Source organism: Macaca fascicularis, chromosome 13 (assembly GCF_037993035.2).
Source record: "Macaca fascicularis isolate 582-1 chromosome 13, T2T-MFA8v1.1".
NCBI classification, from domain to species: domain Eukaryota; kingdom Metazoa; phylum Chordata; class Mammalia; order Primates; family Cercopithecidae; genus Macaca; species Macaca fascicularis.
This window is the reverse complement of record NC_088387.1, coordinates 10,605,786-10,628,712: the sequence shown is the minus strand read 5'-3', so window position 1 is coordinate 10,628,712 and position 22,927 is coordinate 10,605,786. Positions and strand designations below refer to the sequence as shown.

Genomic DNA, 22,927 nt, shown 5'->3' with positions numbered 1-22,927 from the left:
CCCCGTTATGGATCTCCAAGCCTTCATCTGGGAGTGAGTGCCACCAGGTCTAACTCACATACGCCTGCAGGGTGATCTGGGTTACCTTTTTTCCCAGGTAAAAAGGAAGAAAGTTTTGGCTGGAGCAGCTCATAAGGAACATACGAAAATCCTCACTTTATAGAAAAATAAGAGGACAATTATAGTGTTTTATGCTTTGCTTAGACCTGGTATTCAGGGATATCATGTAATTCCCTCCCTGATGGCAAATCCTAGGAGGACCTGACTCATGCCACATGGTGATTCTTGTTTGCACAACCAAGAACAAAACTTTGTGACTTAATACTTCTTGGTTAGGTGCATTAGCATCTTTCCGTAACACTCACCCAGCCCTGCAGAGCGACAATCTCCCTGCTGTGCCCGGCCCTGACCCTCCCTGTCCTGTCCCGCCCTACCCCCTTCCTCTCCATCCTGCCCCACGCTGTCCCCTGCCCCCACCCTCTTGCACTTGCCCTCAATCATCTTGACTCCGCAACGTGTGGGTTCAGGCAGCACCAGAGCCTCAATCCTAGCTCCATGCCGCAGGGCCTGAATGTGCAGCCAAGCACCTTTGGAATCTGTTAAACAGTGGACATAACAGTTCAAAGCCTCATCCCCTGTTGCAGGGATCAGTGGCTCACTATGTTAGTTTAGCAACAAAACCCCTTTTACCAAAAAGAAGCGGGAGTGAGCCCTTTCTAATGCTACTGCTGTGTCTCACAATCACCCTACGGCAGTGGAGCTCCTAGAATACAGGAGGAAGGAGCTTAGTTTTGAGGGACATTTGACTCCTTTAGAAATCTTAGTGAAATGGTAGTTGGAGTTCTGCCTTAGTAATTGGCATTGGCAGGAACATCTCAGCATTTCATAATTTATGTACTTGAAAGCATTTGTCAATAGTAGACTACTTTCTAGAACAATGTGAATAATTGGATGTATTGCATGGACAGATAGTGATAATGAGTCATGAACAGGGTAGGAAGACAACTCCTTGAGTGAGGTCCCCAAAACAGAAAAGAATTCCCATAGCATCAGCTGAGACTCTGTGCATCACTTCCTTGCATTTGCTTATTTAATCCTCACAATATTTGTGCTACGTATGGGTAAGCTGTCCATATAACAAGTGATGTGAAGTTAAGTTCTAAAAGCTTTATGAATGTGACCAAGTCACATGCTACAAAATGACAGAGCTAGAATTTAAACCAAGCTCTGCCCATCTCTGTCTCAAATTTCTACATATGTTTGTCTTGAGAGAGGTTTTACCGGGATATGTCTCCTGTCTGACTAGCCAGGAGAGGCTTTTCCTTGTTATTACAGCCTTGTCTTTTCAGTCTGTACACACAGTCCCTACCATACCCCATGCCCAGGTTCTACTCCATACCCCAAACATCAGCTCCCACGTCTCCCCATTTTTACTGTAAACCAAAAAGTGCCTGAGACAGATCTTCATTGATTAGAGGTTTATTTTGCCCAGACTGAGGATGTACCCAGGAAAAAGAAATGCAAGTTACAACAGGATCTGTGACCTGTCCTTTTCCCAAATTGAAACGTCATGCCCATTAAACAACAGCTCTCTATTTCCCCCTCTCCCCACCCCCTGACAGCCACCATTCTACTTTCTGTTGCTCTGAATTTGACAACTCCAGGTACCTCATATAAGTAGACTCACACAATATTTGCCCTTTGGTGACTGGCTTATTTCACTTAGTATAATGTCTTCAAGGCTCATCCAATTGTACTATGTGCCAGAAGTTTAAGGCCAAATAATATGTCATTGTATGTTTATACTACATTTTGTTTATCCATTCAACTATTGAAGGACACTTGAGTAATGTTACTTTATTTTATTTAGAAATTCACCGAGGGATATCTCTTTTGAAATTCTTTTTTTTTTTTTTCCCAGAGCAAATTTCCCTCTAGCAAATTCAGCATTGGGGACTAGCTTCTTCTGGCTTGTGAAGGGAAAAAGGCCTTTGGCTTTTTGACCTGCTATTTTATCAGTGTTTCTTGTCTCCTTGAACTTGTATGTTAAACTAGGCTTATCTGACTTTAAAATGAACAAATTGACATCCACTTAAACCGCATCTTCTGTCCTTTCTCCCTCCCCACTGTATGTTCTTTTCTGCTAAAATGCTTTAGTTTTGTCCTATTAACATATAAAAATTTTCCCATCTCAGCCTTGACACCTACACATTACCTTATGATGGAAATCTGCTACCATCACAAGAGCTCTGCTTTTCCCTTATATTGTTAATTTAAAAGCAATTATAAGGCTGCATATGAAGTATGATAGTAAAGGAACTGACTTTTGCACATATGTCTAAATGAATGTTGTCCTTCAGAATGATCCCCTTCTTTTAATGTCAGTGGAATTGTCTTCACATCTATTTTACGAGTTTTATTACTTTACAGTCTCAGGGTGCTTTCATGGTTGATTACCTCCTCTGCTTTTTGACTCAATTTGGGCACATTCCACCTTCCCTGATGCTGTCCTTGACTGTAGGACCAGACAGTGAAGTGGAGGTGGAGGACATGAAGAAGAGGACTATTTCATGTCAGTTTTTCTCATGTACCGGCTGCTTGTTAGAATTTTAAGTTAGCATTGGTTAAGTTAGAATTGGTTGTGCACCAGAAACCCTAAATCTAACTGCTGTAACTCCATAGCCCCAGATGCATATACGGAAGCCATTTCTATCTTTTCTCCTACCTTCTCATTGCATCACTACATCCTACCTTCATTGCTGACTACATATGCCATGTATAGTTGTGCAGGTTGTGCACTGACCGAAGGCACAATATCACAGAAATATATATATACACACACACATATATATAAAATATATGCACACACATATATACATTTGTATATATACAGATCTATATCATAACAATTTCCAGAAAGAAGTAAAGAAGGTGCATTGAGGAAAGGGAGCCTTTTCCTGCTCCCTATCAAAATATCATGGCCTAGCAGCAGCTCTGCCTTTCAAGATCCCATGGTTGCATACTTTAAGACATCATAAGGTCTGAAAAGTATGACTTAGTAGTGGCTGATACCTAATTCACAATTAGCTGATTAATTCACTATTGCCTTATCATATAGTGGTTTGAGCAAAACCCTAGGTCAGTTTTTAGGAACTCATTGTTACGGGGCTCTCACCCAGCTCATTGGTTATTTTAGTCTAGAATACAAGACCAGCTTTAGACTAGACAAGGAAGGAATTGCCTACATGATATAATATGGAGGCTTTTGTTCAAAACTACCTCCTCCATTGGCAGTTTTAGTACATAAGATTCATGATGAAATTATTGAACTGGAGGGAACTTGCCGATATAACCATGAAAACCATGAGTCATAGGTTCCCTCCAGTGTCTGTCCCACCTATCTCAACCACACAGGCATTACCAATATCACAGCACTTTCCTTTTGTGTCTGGATGCCCTTCCTAATCCAGAGCTTCAGGCAACCCACATTTCTACTGGAGTGGGCATGCATATAAAACCTATTTGTCAACTTTGAATTCTAGTCCAGAAGAATCATTAAAATACAAACACCTGGGAGGAAAAAAAATACCTTCAGTCTTCACTAATACCGCAGGAGGACCTGTCACCCAGCATATGACATGAGAGTCTCATTTGATTACTCTTTCTCCCTGTTGATCTATACAATCAACCAGAATATCTGTCATTCAACTTCCAAAATAACTCTCAAAGTTATTTCTATGCCCTTTCCACCACGACTACTAGCTTTTCTTGCTCCTGACCACCTGAATTTTTGCAGCAGTCTTCTATGCACGAGCTTCTCCTGAGACCGCTCCCACTCCAGCCTATGCTGCTGGAAAACCCGCCTGGATGATGGGAGCTACTGCTTGAGACAGACAGTCACACCCCACTGTCTGTAGACAAAAGGCCAGACTCTTGTCCTGGTCAGGTTTAAGAAGATATTTTAAGGGTCTTTGGTACATCTTAGGGAGGGAACTCGATTTTCTTAGAAAACACTTCTGTTAACAGGTATAGATGAGGAAGGTAAGTCCTTCATGGGTATGGACAAAACGAGGGAAGACAAACTGCACAGCACAGGAATGAACAGGAGTTCCAGAGTTGGGGTGGGATGCAAGGTTGTAGGGAGAGCAGAGGAGAGGAAAGGGGTGTGTGTGTGTGTATGTGTGCACGCACGCGCGTGTGTATGAAGGGAAAGGATAGAAATCTGCACAGATGCCATCCCAGTGGTAAAGTGGTCAAAGAAACAAGTGACACTGCTATACATGTGTACTGGAATCGAATAATTTAGTAAATGGATGGCAGATGGTGGGAGCCAGGTTTAGGTAGATGATCCTAAAACGATCCATGTGGCAATGTATTAGAGTTGGAGACCTCAGTAGGAACTCCTCTTTATAGATACAGAGTGTTACCTGTAGAAACATTTATTGCTATGTGTATATACAAAGGTTAGTGCACATACACACATTTCTTTGCTCTATGAGCTAAGAACACTTAGAAGCAACAACACTCCAGTAGCACTAGCACTCCTAGTACCCAAATCTTGGTTTCCAATACTGTTCTCCAATGAAAGAAAACAGGGATTCTTGGAGAAATGGCTGATTCTAGGACTGGGGCAGGAAATATACAAGATGAGTCTGGAGTTTCTTGGGAGTGCCAGGAAGTAAGAAAATGCTAAGACAAAAACAAAAACCTAGACACTCCACAATGATGGGAGTATGTCAAGGGGGCACAGAAGCCAACAAAAAGAGCTCCCTATAACAGACACTGGCAGAATTTGAATGATAAAATTAATAAAGTAGTACTGTATTATAACTCTAAGCGTAAAATAAATATCCATGAGTCTATACAGATACAAATAAATGATTGAATAAATTAACAAAAGGAGAGAAGAGACAAACTCCTGTGCAGTAGAATTCCAAAGAATTTATGCAGATTCTCTACCCTCAAGGAAGGAAAGCATGATGCCCCACTCCCTGAGTGTGGGCTGCATAGAGTGACTTCCTTCCAAAGAGTATGGAAAGGGGTTAAAAAACAAAAGAGTAACTTTCCAGTGGAGAAACTTGATAAATACTACCTCCGTTGACCTTGACCTGATCAAGGTCCACATCAGCAGTCACAAATCATGGTGATAGTGTGAACCCTTGTGATAAAAATCCCAATACAGATGCAAGATATTAATAATAGGGGAAAAAAGGTGTGGGGTATGTGGGAACTCTCTGCACCATCTTCTCAATTTTTCCATAATCTAAAGCTGTTCTAAAAAATAAAGTATATTTTTAAAAAAGACTCAAAAATTGAAATGTTAGATAAGCAATTTCAAGTTATTTATGATGCTGTGATATTAAACCCATCTGTCTGCCTAAACCAGTAAGATCTAGTGTGCTCATGCATCCTGGGATGATGGTATGGTGGCAAATAAAGCAACAGGGCAACAAGGCTTGCATCTATCCTTCTCCTGAGACCCTAGGAAAGGGAGACATATGCTCCAGAAAGGGACTCCAATACAGGCAGGGTGGTCATTACCAACAGGAAAACTTATGTGGCCATGGCACAGCTGGCATGGCGGGGAGGAGCAGCTTCATGGCAGGCACCTCAGGAGGAGGTCTGAGACCAAGCCGTCTTTCTCACCTTCATCAGAGGAGGATCAATTGAGATCTAGTCAGGAAAACTACTGTAAGTATTTCAAACAGAAGAAATTTAATACAGGGGTTTGATTCCAAAGATGTTGGCAGGGTTAAGAAGCACCAAAGGCAGAAGAGAGATTCTGAAGAAGGAAAAATGAAAGAAGCGATGCCCAGAGATCAGAAGCTGTCAGCTCCAGATCAGCTGAGAAGAGGGGGCTTGACGACAGGGGTCAACTTCTGAAAAGATGTAACCTCCCTGGGGCTGCTGAGTCCAGAATCACCCCGCCCTCACTGCAGCAAGTGCCAGCAGCCACTAGCCATGGCCACGCTAGAAGAGCTGACACAGAAACATCTCTCCTCTGCCCATTCATCTTCCTCCAGGGCCCTCTCTTGGCAGGGCATAATGGGAAGCCTGGAAGATGCAGTGAGCACACACTAGGCCCAGCAGTGTTCAGAGCAGAGTGCAAAGATGAAGATGGAGGCTGACACTGCTACTGAGTAGCCAGGAAAGAAAGTAACCCTTGATGAGGGTGTGATTGATGCCTTGTTTCTACTAATCCTCATGGCCTTTCTTTCGAACATTACTTATACCTTCACTTCCTCTTCTTTTTTTTTTTTTTCTTCTTTTCACGATGGAGTCTCACTCTATCAACGACGCTGGAGTGCAGTGGTGCGATCTCAGCTCACTGCAACCTCTGCCTCCTGGATTCAAGTGACTCTCCTACCTCAGTCTCCTGAGTAGCTGGGATTACAGGTGCCCTCCACCATGCCCAGCTAATTTTTGAATTTTCAGTAGAGATGGGGTTTCACCATGTTGGTCAGGCTGGTCTCAAACTCCTGACCTCAGATGATCCACCTGCCTCAGCCTCCCAAAGTGCTGTGATTACTGCGCCTGGCCAATATACCATCGCTTCCTGTTCTCTGCTCCTCCCACCAGAGATCCCCACTATTTCCTATGGAAACCTTTCCCTCCTCAGCATCTTTGCCTTTGCTATTTCCTGAGGGATGCCCCTGCCCAAGATGTATGAGTCCAAATCCTATATTACATCTTTTCAAATTCAGCCCACGTAGGTCCTGCTCTGCAAAGCTTTCTCTCTCTCACTGTTCTCATCTGCAAGCAGAAGTATGCTAGTTAAAAGAAAAAAAAAAAAAAAAAGAATCCTTGGTATGTAGCAACTGCATATTTCCAGGGTGCAAATAATCCCAGAGGAACAGTTGCTAACTGTCAGCTCTTGTGAGCCCGTCAGCTGGTCCTGGCATGGCAAACCACAGTCCATGACCTGGAAGCATACCTCCCTGTTGTGAAATTCCTTAGCCATTCATGCGACCCCGCGACCCAGTGAGCTCTCACCACATTTTGCCATGCGTGATAGTCATTTCTTTGCAAGTCTGCACTCAACTTCAGAAAAGCATCCTCACATAGGGAAATTCATGGCTTAAAATTCCAGCCCTATACTCCCAGCTCTGTGACTGGTAACCCTGTTGCTTGCCAAGCCAAGTAGCTGGTAACCCTGCCACTTACCAAGTGTTGGGACACTCATCAAATGTTCAGAGCCTCAGTTGCCTCATCTATTAATGACAGCAGCAATGTAAATCAGTAGAGCCATTAAGGAAGACAGTATAGAGGTTCCTGAAAAAATTAAACATGCAACTACCTTATACTCCAGCAATGCCACTTCTGGGTATGTACCCAAAAGAATCTACGGTGGGGTCTTAAAGAGATATTTGTACACCTGTGTTCACAGCAGCATTATTCACAATACCGAAAAGGTGGAAGCAAATTAGTTTTAGCTCTTCCACCATCTATACATTTATTAAAAACATCATACCACACATCATAAATCTATACAATTTTTGTTGATTTAAAAATTAATTTTAAAAAGTTGTTTTTTCAAAGAGCAGCAACAATGGCAACCCTGCCCCACAGGGGTGTTACAAGAATTAAACGAGTGTATTAGTAGTTTTCACACTGCTATAAAGCACTGATGGAGCCTAGCTAACTAATAAACGAAAGAGGTTTAATGAACTCACAGTTCCGCATGGCTGCGGAGGCCTTAGGAAACTTACAATCATGGCAGAAGGTGAAGAGGAAACAAGGACCTTCTTCACTTGGCGGAGGGGAGATGAGAGAAATGCCGTGAAGGGGAAACTTCCAAATACTTTTAAAAACGGCAGGGTGTGGTGGCTCACGCCTGTAATCCCAGCACTTTGGGAGGCCGAGGTGGGTGGATCACCTGAGGTCAGGAGTTCAAGACCAGCCTGACCAACATGGTGAAACTCCATCTCTACTAAAAATACAAAAATTAGCTGGGCATGGTGGCGGGTGCCTGTAATCCCAGTTACTCGGGAGACTGAGGCAGGAGAATCACTTGAACCCAGGAGGCGGAGGTTGCAGTGAGCTGAGACTGTGATATTGCCCTCCAGCCTGGGCAACAGAGTGAGATTCCGTCTCAAAAAAAAAAAAAAAAAAAGCCATCAGCTCTCATGAGAATTCCCTATCACAAGAACAGCATAGGGAAAATCACCTCCATGATCCAATCACCTCTCACTAGGTCCTTCCCTTGACATGTGGGGATTACAATTTGAGATGAGATTTGGGTGGGGACATAGAGCCAAACCATATCAATGAGATAACAATGCAAGTGCATTGCATAACAGTCCCTGGCACATTGCAGAGGTTTAATAAATGTTAATTTTCTCCACTCCTCAGGCTTTGTACACTCTAGAAGCCATATTACAATTCATTTTTTAATTACCCTAAGTATCAAAAACACTACCTTGTAACTTGTAATTGTTCAGAACTATGCAATCGCTCAGAAATATTGTTGTTAATCTATCCACTGGAAATATGAGAGGGTTGACAGCGAGGGGAGGGGGCAGGGAGGGATGAGCCCAGAACCCACTGGGGAAGTGGGGATGGGTTGCGAAGAGACAAGGGAGGCAAGCAGCACAGGGAAATGGTGCTACTTACGCCCAAGATCCCCAGAGCTTATGGGGCCTCTCCAGCATCCCCCTCCCTCAGGCCTTCTTACCTCCACTGGGTGCACACTTACTATTGCTTACTCTTTAATTCTGGCTGCGGCTGAGCTGGACACCAGCGTCCTGGAACACCAACCGCCTTCTGGGTGGCAATAATGACAGCAGCAGCTATTTCAACTGCAGCTGCTAATGGTATTTCAATATACTTAATCCCACGGGGCAGAAGTTGGCACTAGCGTCCAGCAGCAGAAAAAAATGCTAACAGGGAATGCTGGGCTTAAGGAGTTTAGTACAGAAATGGCAAATACCCCATAATTTCTTACCTTTTTCATCTAATAGGATACCTATCCACTAAACCTTACCTAAAACCTAAAATGCTTGAAATATGCCTAGAAGCTTCAGTCTGATTTTGCCCATAGGTCAAGTGCTAATGAACTGTTCTTTTCTTCCATTTCTGCTCCTCATCTTTAATCTAAAAACCACGGAGTCATGGAATGGGAAAGGCCTAGAGCTCCACTTGCTCTAATTACTTCTCTTTTCAAAAACCATAGATCTAAGGCAAACCCAAAAAGTCAGCCACGAGGAAATGCAGACTTACAGACAAAATCGATTTGTTCCAAACCGGTGTGCTCTGGGGGCCTGGCCCCTCTGGAAACCCAGGGCTCAGTCTCCCATGCCAGGTGTTTTGTCACTTGGCAGCCTCCTCGGACAGTCCGAGTCAGGGAGCTGGGCTTCTCGAAAGAAGTCCATTCCATCTATGGACAGCATGCACAGCAGGGGCGATCAGCCTCGGCAAACCGCTCAGCCTGTTTCCTCCTAGTCAGGGATTCTCAATACCTTTAGGGGCGCGGTAGGATGGAGATTTTATCAGAATCATGGCATTTGCACTATATAGTTTGAAAGATGTAACATAAAGCTGCTGCTTTAGTACCAGCTGCCATATTTCTTTCTTTTTTTTTTTTTTTTTTTTGAGACGGAGTCTCGCTGTGTCTCCCAGGCTGGAGTGCAGTGGCGTGATCTCGGCTCACTGCAAGCTCCGCCTCCCGGGTTCACGCCATTCTCCCGCCTCAGCCTCCCAAGTAGCTGAGACTACAGGCGCCCGCCACCACGCCCGGCTAATTTTTTGTATTTTTAGTAGAGACGGGGTTTCACCATGTTAGCCAGGATAGTCTCGATCTCCTGACCTCGTGATCCACCCGCCTCGGCCTCCCAAAGTGCTGGGATTACAGGCTTGAGCCACCGCGCCCGGCCCATATTTCTTTTTCTTGGAGGTTTCTAATAAATCTAAAGGAGGGTGTTCTATTGAGTTGAGCAAAATGGCCTGAGGTTCCAAGAACTAGAGCTGCTGCTGACTCCAGTTGCTCCGTATAGCTGAAGATGAGCTCTTGAAGCCTGCAGATCCCAAATCTGGGATCTCTCTTGATGTAGCATCACACACATCTGTGTGTACTTGTCTTTTTTTCCTCCATGGGACCAGCTCTCAGCAGATCCAAAGACAAGATTCTGATTGTGGATCTTCTGATACATCTCCTTGCTTGTAATCATTCAATAAATGCTTTCTAAACACAGGTACCTCCTATGCAATCAGTACAGCACTTATAAAACAGATCAACAAAAAGACTGAATGAAACACATATGACAACGTGTTCATGGTTTTTCTCTAGGCAGAGACAGTGCAATTTCATCTTTTCCCCGTCTATCCTAAATTAATATACTTAGCACTGCCTTTAAAAATAATAATAAAAAAACTCTTTATTTTTAAAAGAAAAGCACCCCAGTTGATCATAGCCAAGGAAAAAAAAGACGCAGCCAGTTTTTACTTCGGCAAGGTTTGGGGGATTTATCATTTTCGCTGCCGATATTCTAACTAAAAAAAACCCAACTAAACAGCCCAGAGAACGGGGCAACTTTCTGAGGCAGGCATTCAACAACTTCAAAAGCTCGGCCAAGTTTAGCAAATAAGTTTCGTTTCACCGCAACACCGGGACGCCCACCGCATGCCCCCAGCCGGGCGGGGCTCGGAAACTGGCCACCGCGGTCGTGCCCTTGGGTTGGGGACGCACCTCAGCGAAACAAACGTAGCAGCACTTCCCGGCTGGCGCCCGCGCGCTACAGCTCGGAGAAAACAGACCGGAACGCGCATGCGCCGCGCTGCGCCGCGCCGCGCCGCACCGCCCACCAGCCCTCCAGGCCACATTCTTCGAAAACCAGGACAAGAAAGGCGGCAACTGCGCCTGCGGGGAGAGAAGCCGGAGGGGCGGGGGCGGAGCCGGAGGAAGGGGGTGGAGGCGCGCGTGCGCGCTGATCCCGCCGGCAGGAAGCCCGGCGCGCGGGGGCGGGGTCTCGCGGCGGCAGGGGGCGGGGCTCTCGGGGCCGCTGCCTCTGCCGCCGCCGCCGCCGCCGTCGCCGCGCATTGTGCAGCAGGCGGGCCCCCGCGCGGCAGGGCCCTGGACCCGCGCGGCTCCCGGGGATGGTGAGCAAGGCGCTGCTGCGCCTCGTGTCTGCCGTCAACCGCAGGAGGATGAAGCTGCTGCTGGGCATCGCCTTGCTGGCCTACGTCGCCTGTGAGTGCGCGCCCGCGGCTAGGTGGGGAGCCCCATTCATTCCGCGGCTCCGCGGTGGGCCGGGCGGCGGTGGTGCGGAGCCCCGAGGCGGCCCTGCAGCCCCGCGTTGCTCCCCGCCCCGGGCGGGACCGGCGCTTTCTGCTCCCACCCCTTTCCACTCTTGCAGCAAAGCGGGCCAACTTGGGCGCACACCCCCGACAGCTTAGGCCCGGGCGCGGACCCCGGACGGAGGGGCCCTTAGCCGTCCTCGGGCGGCCCCCGGTCCCTGCCTCCTGTCCGGGGAACTCGGCGGCGGCGCTGTCGTCCACGTCGCGCTGGGAGCCGGCGAGAATCCCGGCCGGCGACTCCGGAGCGTGCCGCGTGGGGATACCCTTGGGGACACCCGCGGTCGCGCCGCGGTGTTGGTTAAGTCGGATAAAAATACTGTGGCCGTTGGCAGAGCCCCCGCTCCGACTGTTTGCTCCTCAGGAAAATTACTCAGCGTTTAACTCTTGGGGAGCCAAGTGTGGGCGGCCCCCCGGGCCGCTGCCGTGGCCAGGTGTCGGGGCGCACGGGCACCCCCATTCTAGGTTTTCCCCCGGGGCTGGGCGGCCGGGCCCAGCGGGCAGGCAGTTCGGTGGCCGGGCGGGGCGTGCCTGCAGCTTCGCCGTGCGCGGGTCTAGTTTCTGTCATCACTCACAGCGTGCTGCCTGGAGACGGGGCAGGAGGGGCACTTCGCAGGCAGGTGGTGGGCCCTCTGCTTATTAGGGAAGTCAGAAACCGTCCTTTTTAAGATCTATTCGTTGGGCATATGTTTTAATTGCTGTTGTTAATACGTCACCAAGTACTGAAATTGGACTGGAAATAGCTCCCAGTGTGAGCTGCGTTTGAATGCTAGCCACCGAGACACACTGAAATGAAATCACCTGCTAACCTGTTGAGTTATCAAGATCTAATTCCCGAGGTTAGTGGGGAATCACTTGTCTGAAGTGACTTCAGTTGGCTCTAAGAAGGCAAGTATGAGTAGATACAGCCTGCCTGCTAGAGCCCAGCTGTTCAGGAGGTGGAGCTGGAAAACCCCAGCAGGACTCCGGGTTGCTAGGGCAGGTTTCAGGCCTCGGATGGGTGTTAGATGTGAATAGTTTTGCAAGGGAGGAAGAACTAGTCTGAAGTGTGTGTGGCAATCTTGAGTAAGAAAGCTGAGACCCAAGAGGAAAGACCATTTAAAGTTGAATAACTATTTATTATGGCAATAATACTACCTTCATTTGTTGAGTGCTTAACTGTGTACGTGAGTCTAGATTCTTAGTGCCATTGTCTGAATCATTCAGCAACCCTGGGAAATCGGTGCTATAATGATTCCTATTTTAGAGGTGAGGAAGTTAAGGCCAAGAGAGATTAGGAAATTTACGGATGATCACACAGATAGCAAGAGAAGGAAGGCCAACATTTGAACCCAGAAAGGTCTAGGAGCAGGAGCTAGAACCCAGGTCTTCCGACAGCAGTTTCCATTTTATTTTGGGGGTATTCTAAAGTTGCCGCAAGGGTTTAGAATTAATAAACTAGGGGAGTTATGGAGTCATGGATTTTTTTTTTTTTTTTGAGACGGAGTCTCGCTCTGTTGCCCCGGCTGGAGTGCAGTAGGGTGATCCTGGCTCACTGCAAGCTCCACCTCCCGGGTTCACACAGTTCTCCTGCCTCAGCCTCCCGAGTAGCTGGGACTACAGGCGCCTGCCACCACACTCGGCTAATGTTTTGTATTTTTAGTAGAGACGGGATTTCACCTTGTTAGCCAGGATGGTCTCGATCTCCTGACCTCGTGATCTGCCCGCCTCGGCCTCCCAAAGTGCTGGGATTACAGGCGTGAGCCGCCGTGCCTGGCCGGAAAGTTTTTTTTGACCTGTTATTCATCTAACCAGGAAATCTTACCAAGTCCTTACTGTTGTTGCTGAACTTGGCACCAGGAGACACCATGGGGTGCTAAAGCACCTGGTCTGTGCTGTGATGGTACAGACCGTATACCACAGTCAGGCACATTGGTTCTCAGACTTAAGCATGCATCAGAATCACTAGGGGGTTTTTTAAAAACACAGACTGCTTGTCTCCCTCCTCAAGATTCTGATTCAGTTGGTCTGGGATGTGGCCTGAGAATCTGCATCACTAATAGGTTGTTCTGTATGCTGTTGCTGCGGCCTGACCCCACTTTGAGACCCACTGGCCGAGATGGTGAGGTGGGCATGAATTGGAAATGAAGGTTAAATTACAAACTGGTGTGAGGGAAAGGAATGAATGAGAACTGTGGCAGGAACTCCTGAGTGAAAGCAATCAGGTATGTTTGTTTTCTTGAGGAATCAAAAAGTGAGCTGAGAATGGAAGGCTTATGTAGGAGTTAACAGGGAGGTCACAGGAGAGAGCGAGTTCTAGGAGGAGCAGTGTGTGCAGAGGTCCTGCGGCAGCCAAGAGCAGGCAGTATTCTAGGAATGCAAAGAAGGATGGTATTGTTGGAGTGTGAAAACAAAATTACAGCCATGAGGCTGCCCAGGCAGACAGAGGCGAGAGCAGGCAGGCAGGCCTGGGGTGCAGCCCACGACATGGGTGATTTTAGCTATGAGGGGTTTAAAACAGGGTGGAGGCAGTGTTAATAAGGAGCAGGTATGCTAAGTCTGAGCCACTCTGCAGGGAAATATGTTACAGGGCTTGTGATTGATAACACCCAAGGACGCTGAAAATGTAGTCCCTCAACTGTAATGTCTGTGTTTTCTAATCTCTGCTTTACCTAATTAATAATCTTGTCCTCCCTGTTACAAGTAAACTCTCACCACTGTTTGAAAAAACTGTCCATACTTCCCAATTATATACACCCTCACTGTTAGCCAGTCTCCGTTGCAGAAATGCCCTCCCGGTTTCGGGAACAGAACTCAAGTTCTGTTAGCCTTTCTCCTTCTGCTCCTTACATCTTTCCCAAAGCCTTTGCTACTTACTCTGGCCCTTAGTCTCCTCCTTGATACCACATAACTCTTCTTCATGTCTTGGGGTTGACCACCTGCCAACTTGTGTTGTACTTGAGTTCTTTCCCGTTCATATTTTGGCTTCTTCCTCAATGAAATCCCGATTCTGAGGACAGGGATTGTGTCTTATGTGTTTCAGCCCTTGTAGCATTTATAGCAGTGCTCATGGCTCATTGAAAGAACTCAGTTTCTACCCTTTGTACTGAATCAAAAATCAGGCCAACCTACTAGGTATCTCTTGGGCAGACTCGGCTTGAATAACCTTTAATGTATTATTTTTTTGACATGCATATAGTATAAAAAGTTAAGTAGCCTCTGCGGGGCCAAACAGTATCCCCTGCCACCATTTCCCTCTCCCCAGAAATAGGCACTTTACTCCTTTTTTTTTTTTTTGATACAGAGTTTTGCTTTTGCTGCCCAGGCTGGGTTGCAATGGTGTGATTTCAGCTCACTGCAACCTTGGCCTCCTGGGTTCAAGTGATTCTCCGGCCTCAGCCTCCTGAGTATCTGGAATTACAGGCATGCGCCACCATGCCTGGTTAATTTTGTATTTTTAGTAGAGACGGTTTCTCCATGTTTGTCAGTATGGTCTCAAACTCCTGACCTCAGGTGATCCGCTGGCCTTGGCCTCTCGCAGGCTTGAGCCACCGCACCCAGCCCCTAGGCACTTCATTTCTTTTAGCTGATTATTTTGGTATTTATCTTTGTGCCATTGAATCACCTGGCTTCCTGATTTTTCAGTTGTAGATATTACCTAGTGACTTTGTTCTTTGGGAGATGATTTTTTTCTTCTCTTTGCCCCCGTGCATGCTCTCTACCCTCCTGTATAGATGTGGTATAATCTCACGGAGATCAACATGCAGTGTTTACAAGCGTGACTGTAAATGCTGTTCTAGTGAGTCATGTTGTACCTTACTTTTTGTTTTCTCCAGCGAATAATTGGCCGGTGTTCTAATTTGCTTGCTTTCTATGTAGTATGACAGATCCCACTGCAAACTCTTTGCCAGTTGTCGCGTCTTCCCCCACGATGTTCACGGGCATCAGGATGCCCCTCTGTCAGCACCCCTACCTGAAGAAGGGCCCCGGAGCCTTCTAGTGAAACTTGTGTATGCATCTGGGGATCAGCTGCCAGCCTTACCACCTGCACCCACATCAGCCTGGACCTGCCCGCCGCAGGGCTTCTGTCTCCTGACTTCCTCTTCCTGACTCCCCCTTGTTTCACTCCCTGATTTGGATGTGATGGGAGGTGAATTTTGAGACTTTACCCATTAGTATGTTTTCTGCCTTCATGTCTGATAGATTGATAATATAGAATTATACAAAAAAATTTCTTTTCGAATTTTTGAAGCATCGATCCAACCTTTTTTGGCCTCCAGTATTGTTGAAGAGTTTCAAGCCAGTCCTTCTCTTTCTGAAGATTGTAGCGTCTTCCTTTCATCCCTGGTCATCAGTGTTCACCACACATGTCCAGCCCCCTGCCCCCCAGGCTCTTGGTAGGATTGCCCTCCCTTCCTCACTCCCTGAGCTTGATGGCCTCACATGGTTGCTGTGCCAGTGGCCTGGCCGGGAGCTGAGCGAAGTGCTACTTCCACTTCTGGGCCTGCACTTAGCTGCGAGTGTAAGTTGCTGCCAGAGTTTTCCCTCCCTTTAGTTTGGTTCTGAACTCAGCTTGACAGTGATGATACTCAGCTTGCAGAACCCCCTCCTACCCATGCTGTGACCCTGTTTGATTGAAATAAACTTGAAGAATAAATCTTTGTTGTTTCAGGCCTCTGAGGGCTTTCGGGCTGCTCATTGCTGCAGCTTAACAATGCCTGCCCTGACTGATACATCCATGGTGTTCTGAGATACACAGTGCCTTGGTATATTTTATCCAGCATGTTGGGCATTTTTGTGCCCTGGCAATCCGGAAACACTTATTCTTTAGTTCTGGGAATTTTCTTGAATTATTCTGTGGTGATTTTCTCCCTTCCCATTTTCTGTTTTCTCTCTTTCTGGAACTACTACTATTCTGATAAAGGATTGCCAGACCAATCCTCTTATTTTCTATTTTCTACCATTTTCAGGTTGTTGCATTTTTGGGAAGCCTCCTCATTTTCGTATTTGGACTCTTCTAGTGATTTTTTTACATTTTATTTTTGCCATACTTTTTTCACGTATAAGAGTTCTTTTTTGTTCTGTCAACTTTTTTTAAAAAACTAAAACATGGTCTTCAGTTCATGGTATATTCTCTTGATTTTTAAAAATTTTGTTTTCTTTTCTCGTTGCTGAAGGATCTCTTTCCTCTAGGCTGCCTTCCCGTTTCTGTGTGAGGCTCTCCTCGGATGGCCTGCCCATGTTTAATAGTGGGGGACTCGGCGGGGATGGGCAGTGCCTGCTGTGAGCGGAACCTTTCCTTGTTGGGGCCTTCTGATCTCAGTGCTGTGGGTCGGTCCTCCCGGGCTGTTGTCACAAGACTCTCCCTGGTCCCTGCAGGAAGGGGAGGCTTGGCTGCCTGCCTCCTGGAGCCCAGTGAGCGAGGGCTGCAGCCTAATCAGTAACCTGATTGTCCCTGGGGGATCTGGGCTCTCCTGTCAGAGACCCTGATTCCACCCTCTTCAGAGATGGAGCCACCTGTCTTCTCCCAGGGCGGGACAGGAGCTGGAAGTTGTCCTGCTTCTTAGACATCTTTGAAAATCAGACTTCCTGTCTCTGCTGCCGCCACACCCATTGCAGATGCGCCAGGCCTGGCCAGTTCTTGACCCTGTCTAGGTATAAATGGGCCGTTCCACTGTCCACCCGTGTCCGTGTTCTCTCCATGTCCCCATATTCACCCATCTTCTTTTTCCCATCCAGCAGAATTTTGGTGCCTGTTCTCCCCCCCCCTTCTCCCTGTCCACGTGGATTGATTCCTCAAACAACAAGAACAAAAAGAGAAATCAGGGAGGAGGGATATGGAGAGAGGGGCCGGGAGGAAAATAGATTGCCTATATTCAAGAAAAGAAAATAAATCAAAGACAAAAGACATTTTCTGATATTTTAGTGGGGTTTAGGAGCCATTATCTTTTCACCTTTAGCCTTTGAAAATTAGAGTTGAGGCCGGGCGTGGTGGCTCATGCCTGTAATCCCAGCATTTTGGGAGGCCAAGGCAGGTGGATCACCTGAGGTCAGGAGTTTGAAACCAGCCTGGCCAACATGGTGAAACCTGTCTCTACTAAAAATACAAAAAATTAGCTGGGCGTGGTGGCGGGAGCCTATAATCCCAGCTACTCAGGAGGCTGAGGCAGGAGAATCTGGTGAACCTGGAGGCAGAAGTTGCAGTGGGCCAAGATGGTGTGGTTGCACTCTAGCCTGGGCAACAAAAGCAAAACTCCATCTCAAAAGAAAAAGAAAAAAAGGAAATTAGAGTTGTGACATCTAGTAACGTTTATGTAATTTTTGGTGTATCATGGATTTTGTTGTAGTGACGTTTTAGTTGTGGTACCTTTCTTTCCTGCCGGTGTTGCTTAACAAGAAAAGAGATAAAACCTGAAAACCATATGAAAGAGTGTTTTATGTGTCTTAGTTTCGTGTTTATGGTAACAGGCTTCAAACTTCTCTGAGGTTGGGACTTTGGTTACAGTACAGTTTTGCCCTTAATATAATCAGCTCCTGCATGATTGGCAATTGCCCTCATAATTCACTCGGGACACAATTGCTGGCCTCTGCCTTGGATGATGTGCAGCAAGTTAGATATCACTGTGATGCCAGAGAACCCTGGGGGAGAGCATATGCCTAAAATCCAACAACCTAGTACCAGTGGCATTCCCAGGCTGACCTGAGCATGAGATCAGCTTGGGCTTGTCAAATGCAGGCTCCTAGGATCCTCCTAGGCCTGTATGAGCCTGGGGGTTGGAGGCACAACCTGGAAATTGTGAATTTTCAACATTTTCAAAATTTCCATGCAGATTTTCTATCTTTTCTACTAAAGGAATATTTTAGTGAACACCCAAATACTCTCTGCCCAGATTCATCAGATGCCTACATTTTTTCCACATTTGTCTTTCTCTTACTCTTTTGTATATATTTTATGTATACTTTTTTTGTTGAAATATTTGAAAGGTGCAGACATAACAGTATTTCACCTTCAAGTACCTTCATATATCTCATAAGAATAAAGGTATTCATCTATATAATCTCATTACCATTATCACACCTTAAAAATTAATAATATCGTCTAAGATATAGTCTATATTTAAATTTCTTCCCATTGTACCATAAATGACTGTGATAGCCTTTCTGAGAATTTTTTTTTTTTTTTTTGCTTCTGTTTTTTTGAGGCAGGGTTTCAATCTGTTGCCCAGGCTGGAATGCAGCGGCACAATCTTAGCTCACTGCAGCCTCGAAATCCTGGGCTCAAGTGATCCTTCTGCCTCAGGCTCCTGAGTAGCTGGGACTGCAGGTGTGTGCCACCACACCCAGCTAATTAAAAAAATTTTTTTTGTTTGGTTTAAAATCTAGGACCCAGTCAAGATTTACATGTTGCATTTGGTTTTATGTCTCCAAATTTAGCCATAATAGCCTGATTTTTTTTTTGTTTCTCATGACATTTACTTATATATATGTGTGTATGTACATATTTATGTATATACGTGTGTGTGTGTGTCTGTGTGTGTGTGTATAAGCCCAGAGCCGTTTTCCTATAAATGTCCCACATTCTGGATTTATCTGATTGTTTCCTTATGATTAAGTTCAGTTAAACATTTTTATAACAATGCTTGCTAATTGGTGGTGTTGGGAACATGTAGTGTCTGGGCTAGTCCCACTTGACAGTGTTCAGTGTGACCCCTGGAGGGAATGGCCTCTACACTGCTTCATTTTGAAGGTACATTTTTGCAGTTTGCAATCTGTGGAGTGATTCTTGCAGCCTGTGCGAATATCTTGTTCTCCAGCCAGTGCATTTCACGTCCATTGACGATCCTTGCCTGGACCAGTTTTTATGTTGGGGATTGCAATTAGTGGTTTTCTAGTTGTGTAAATCTTTTAATGTTTGTTAACTGGTGTTGTTTTGAAAATAACTTTCCCTGCCTCTTTATTCTCTCACTGTATTAGTTTCCCATGGCTGCTGTAACAAATACCCCAAATTAGGTGCCTTTGAAACAAGAGGTATTTATTATTTCTCAGTCTGGCAGCCAGAAGTCTGAAATCAAGGTGTTGGCAGGGCTGAGCTCCCTCGAAAGGGATGCCCATAAGAGCCAGGGCATTGAGTTGGCATTTCACAGAGGGATACAATTTGGGCAGTGGAGTTGAAGGTGAAAGTGATGGAATGAGCAGAGGCTGGAGTGGCACAGTGCCAGGAGCAGGAGTCTTTGTGGCCCATAAAGGCAGAATGTGTAAGTCTGACTAATTACATCCACAAAGACCTTTTTTCCAAGTGAGATAACAATCACAAATTCTAGGAATTGGGATGCAGACGTAGTTTGGGGGCACCGTTAAACTCATAGTGATCATCTTTAATCACTGTGGATCGGTAGCTTCTTTTAGTCTTTGAGCACTTCCTTGATGTCTAGATGTTTCAGGCTCATCTTGTTCTTTTTCTGCCCCAAACCTGGAATCAGCCGTCTCTCCAAGGAGCCAGAATTGAGTGGAATCATTGGCCACTTGCTTGGTGTCTAGAGAGTGGGCGAATTGGTTGGTAGTATGGGAAAAGCACACACACGTGGTATCAGAAGTGTTCTGTAGGTAGAAACAGGGTTTAGGACTTGGGTGTCTTTATTTTCAACAATTTTCCCTTTTTCCACCATAGTTCCTAAGAAAACGGACAAGATAAAGTGGTCAAGGTAAAGTGCTGAGTACCATGAGAGAAATGAGACCTGGGACTTGGAGAGAACGGGATGCCCATAAGACCCGGGGCATTGAGTTGGCATTTCGCAGAGGGATACAATTTGGGCAGTGGAGTTGAAGGTGAAAGTGATGGAATGAGCAGAGGCTGGAGTGGCACAGTGCCAGGAGCAGGAGTCTTTGTGGCCCATAAAGGCAGAAGGTGGAAGACTGAGCTGACATAAACTTGATCTAATGAGATGAGTAAGCCTTCCATAAGAATTTGTGCAGCATGAGAGAGATTTTGATGAACATGCCTGAAGTGTTCAGACATTAGGGCAGGGCAAAGTATAATCAGTTTTGCATTTTGGGGTTGGCCAGTGTGGCCTGAAATGTGCTTTGTGGTGTGCCTCTCTCCTGTGCTGCCTACCTTTTGTAGATCTGTGACTGGATTCTAGTCCTGGTGTATGATATGTTTGGTACTTCTGTACAGGCCAGTGCTGTGACCTGAATGTTTGTATCTCCTGGAATTCATATGTTGGAACCTAATACCTGAAGCGATGGCATGAAGAAGTAGGGTATGTGGGAGGTGATTAGGTCAGGGGGCAGAGCCCTCATGCAGGGGACTAGTGTCTTTGTAAAAGAGGCCCAAAGGAGTTCATTCTTCCCTTCCACCATGTGAGGATACAGCAAGAAGGCACCGTCTGTGAATCAGGAAGTGAGCCGTCACTGCCAGTGCCTTGATCTTGGACTTCCCAGCCTTCAGAACTGTGAGAAGCAAATTCCTGTTTATTAGCCACCCACTGTGTAGTTTATTTGTGATAGTAGCTGAACACGGACTAGCTGAGAAGTCAAGAACATGTCTAATGTGAGGTTGGAGAGCTTTCACAAATAGATGTTGAACAGGTGAGGCCAGTTACCAGATTCTTCATGTGTACTGAACCCACATTAATGTCTACTGCAAATTTCTTTTCTTGCTTTTTGTCTTACAAATATGACAGGTCCTAGGAATCACCTGAAGGGCAAATGTGGGGAGGAGTAATTCAGGGTCAGCCCTTTTCTTTTTCTTTTTATACATTTATTTTTTTCTGAGGTGGAGTCTTGCTTTGTTGCCCAGGTTGGAGTGCAGTGGTATGATTTTGGCTCACTGCAACCTCTCCTCCTGGGTTCCAGCGTTTCTCCTGCCTCAGCCCCCGGAGTAGCTGGGATTACAAGTGTGGTCCACCACGACCAGCTAATTTGTGTATTTCTAGTAGAGATGAGGTTTCACCATGTTGGCCAGGCTGGTCTTGAACTCTCGACCTCAGGTGATCCACCCACCTCGGCCTCCCAAAGTGCTGGGTTTACAGGCATGAGCCGCTGTGCCTGGCAGGATCATCCCTTTTCTGAATAAAGTTGTCTCACCCTGATTCAGCTCACCCTGTCACATGGTGCTAGCTTTCTAACCTTCTGTTTCAATTTTTTTTTTTTTTGCACTTGTAAAATGAAAATACTCTGGTCTCTTTTGCCTTGCAGGTAAAAATAATTTGTTTTAAATACTGTGAGGAATTGAGGGAATTTCTCTAAAGAGATGGTAGCTTCAGCTGATGAGCCTCAAGGGAGAAAAGGTGTTGTAAAGTAACCTGCAACATACAGGGACTCTTTCCAGGCAGGAAGGGCAGTGACCGCCAGCAAGTGGGAACTTCTCCACTGAGGGGCGCCGAGGGTTTCCTCATTGCCCTGCTTTTAGAAGGGCCAAGAGTGAATTTGGAGTTAATCCATCAGTTTCTTTTTGGTTAAGCTTTTTAGAGTTGCTGTAACCAAAATAAGTAAGTGAAATAAAGCAACAGCAGAAAACATTTGAACTTCAAAGCAGTCTTTTTAGAGGGAGTCTGGATGTGCTAGAAAAGGAAAACAATTTTGTTAGGGTGGTGAGATCTTGGAATGTTATTCTTAGTATCTTTGAATATTTTATAGTATTTTTAGAAATTGAAAGCAAAGCATGCTGGTTCTAAGTTAGAATTTGGTTGACGTATATACTGGGGTGACCTTGCTATTTTTTTTTTTTTTTTTTTGAAAAAAAGACGTGAGCAGGCAGCTGGGTTTTATCAGCAACAGAACATTGGTGGTGTAGGATGGCTTGGTTGTAACCAAGGGAAAGAACTGAGTTGTTCTGACACTCATCAAGGGGCCTCGTGATGGCTCTGGTGGAAATGGCCATTAGCTGTGAATAACGGGTCCTCATAAACAGGGCTTCTCAGCAAAACTCATATACTGCCAAATCAGGATCTTTTTCTTTTTTTCCTTTAGGTTTCTTTTGCTGTTCTGTGCAATTTAATTCTGATTCCCTGCTTCCTTACCCCAGTGCATCCTAATTATTTAAAAAACAGAATTTCTATGCTAGGTTCTTAATACAATGAGAGGACCCCACTACCCCAATGGAGACGCTCTCTGCCCTCCTTAGGCTTCACCTTACCTGCATTCCCACCCCACCACCACCCACCAGTGCAGATGCTGAAATGCAGCCCTCACTTTGGGCAGGAGAAGCGGCACCCAACTATCCTGCAGTGAGGCGTGAAAAAGGGAGATGTCTCTCCGTTTCATAGAGGGGGAAACTGAGGCACAGAGAATGAGCCCAGAGCACTGACAACCCTCTGGGTTGGGGCGTAGCTGCGGTAGCTGAGGGTCATGCCTGTGGGTGCTGTGGTTTCCTCCTAGATTCCCTCCCTCACCTTTCCCTCTCTGCCCCTTTTGAACACAAAATGAAAAGGCTCACTTAAAACCATTATTAAAATTTTTAAAATTCCCATTTGAAAATGACAAAATACAGGAGAAATAAGAAAACAAGGTGCTCAATGTGGAAAAGCTAGAGAATGAAGTGCAAAGAAGAGAAAAATCCCAAACCTCATAATTTCTGCATATTAAATTGCCTTCCCATCCAGAAATAGCACCTAGCTTTTCTTTGCCAAGCTTGTTCAAGCGGCGGCCCGTGGGCTGC

The 22,927-nt window shown here is 45.9% G+C and overlaps 1 protein-coding gene across 50 annotated transcripts in view; it reads left to right on the top strand.

The window, feature by feature from the left end:
* Positions 1-11,031: 11,031 nt before the first annotated feature.
* Positions 11,032-22,927, top strand: part of UXS1 (UDP-glucuronate decarboxylase 1) — a 117,320-nt gene continuing 105,424 nt past the window's right edge. For 45 of the 50 annotated variants that reach the window (XR_012422019.1, XR_012422023.1, XR_012422020.1 and 42 more), the window contains exon 1: positions 11,032-11,185. Coding sequence is in view for 24 of the 50 variants with exons in the window: in XM_074011175.1 (XP_073867276.1) it covers positions 11,092-11,185 (94 nt within the window). In the remaining 26 variants the exon portion in view is untranslated. Of the gene's footprint in view, positions 11,208-22,927 lie in introns of all 50 variants that reach the window. The other 5 variants (XM_074011184.1, XM_074011191.1, XM_065526737.1 and 2 more) reach the window with 1 other exon arrangement.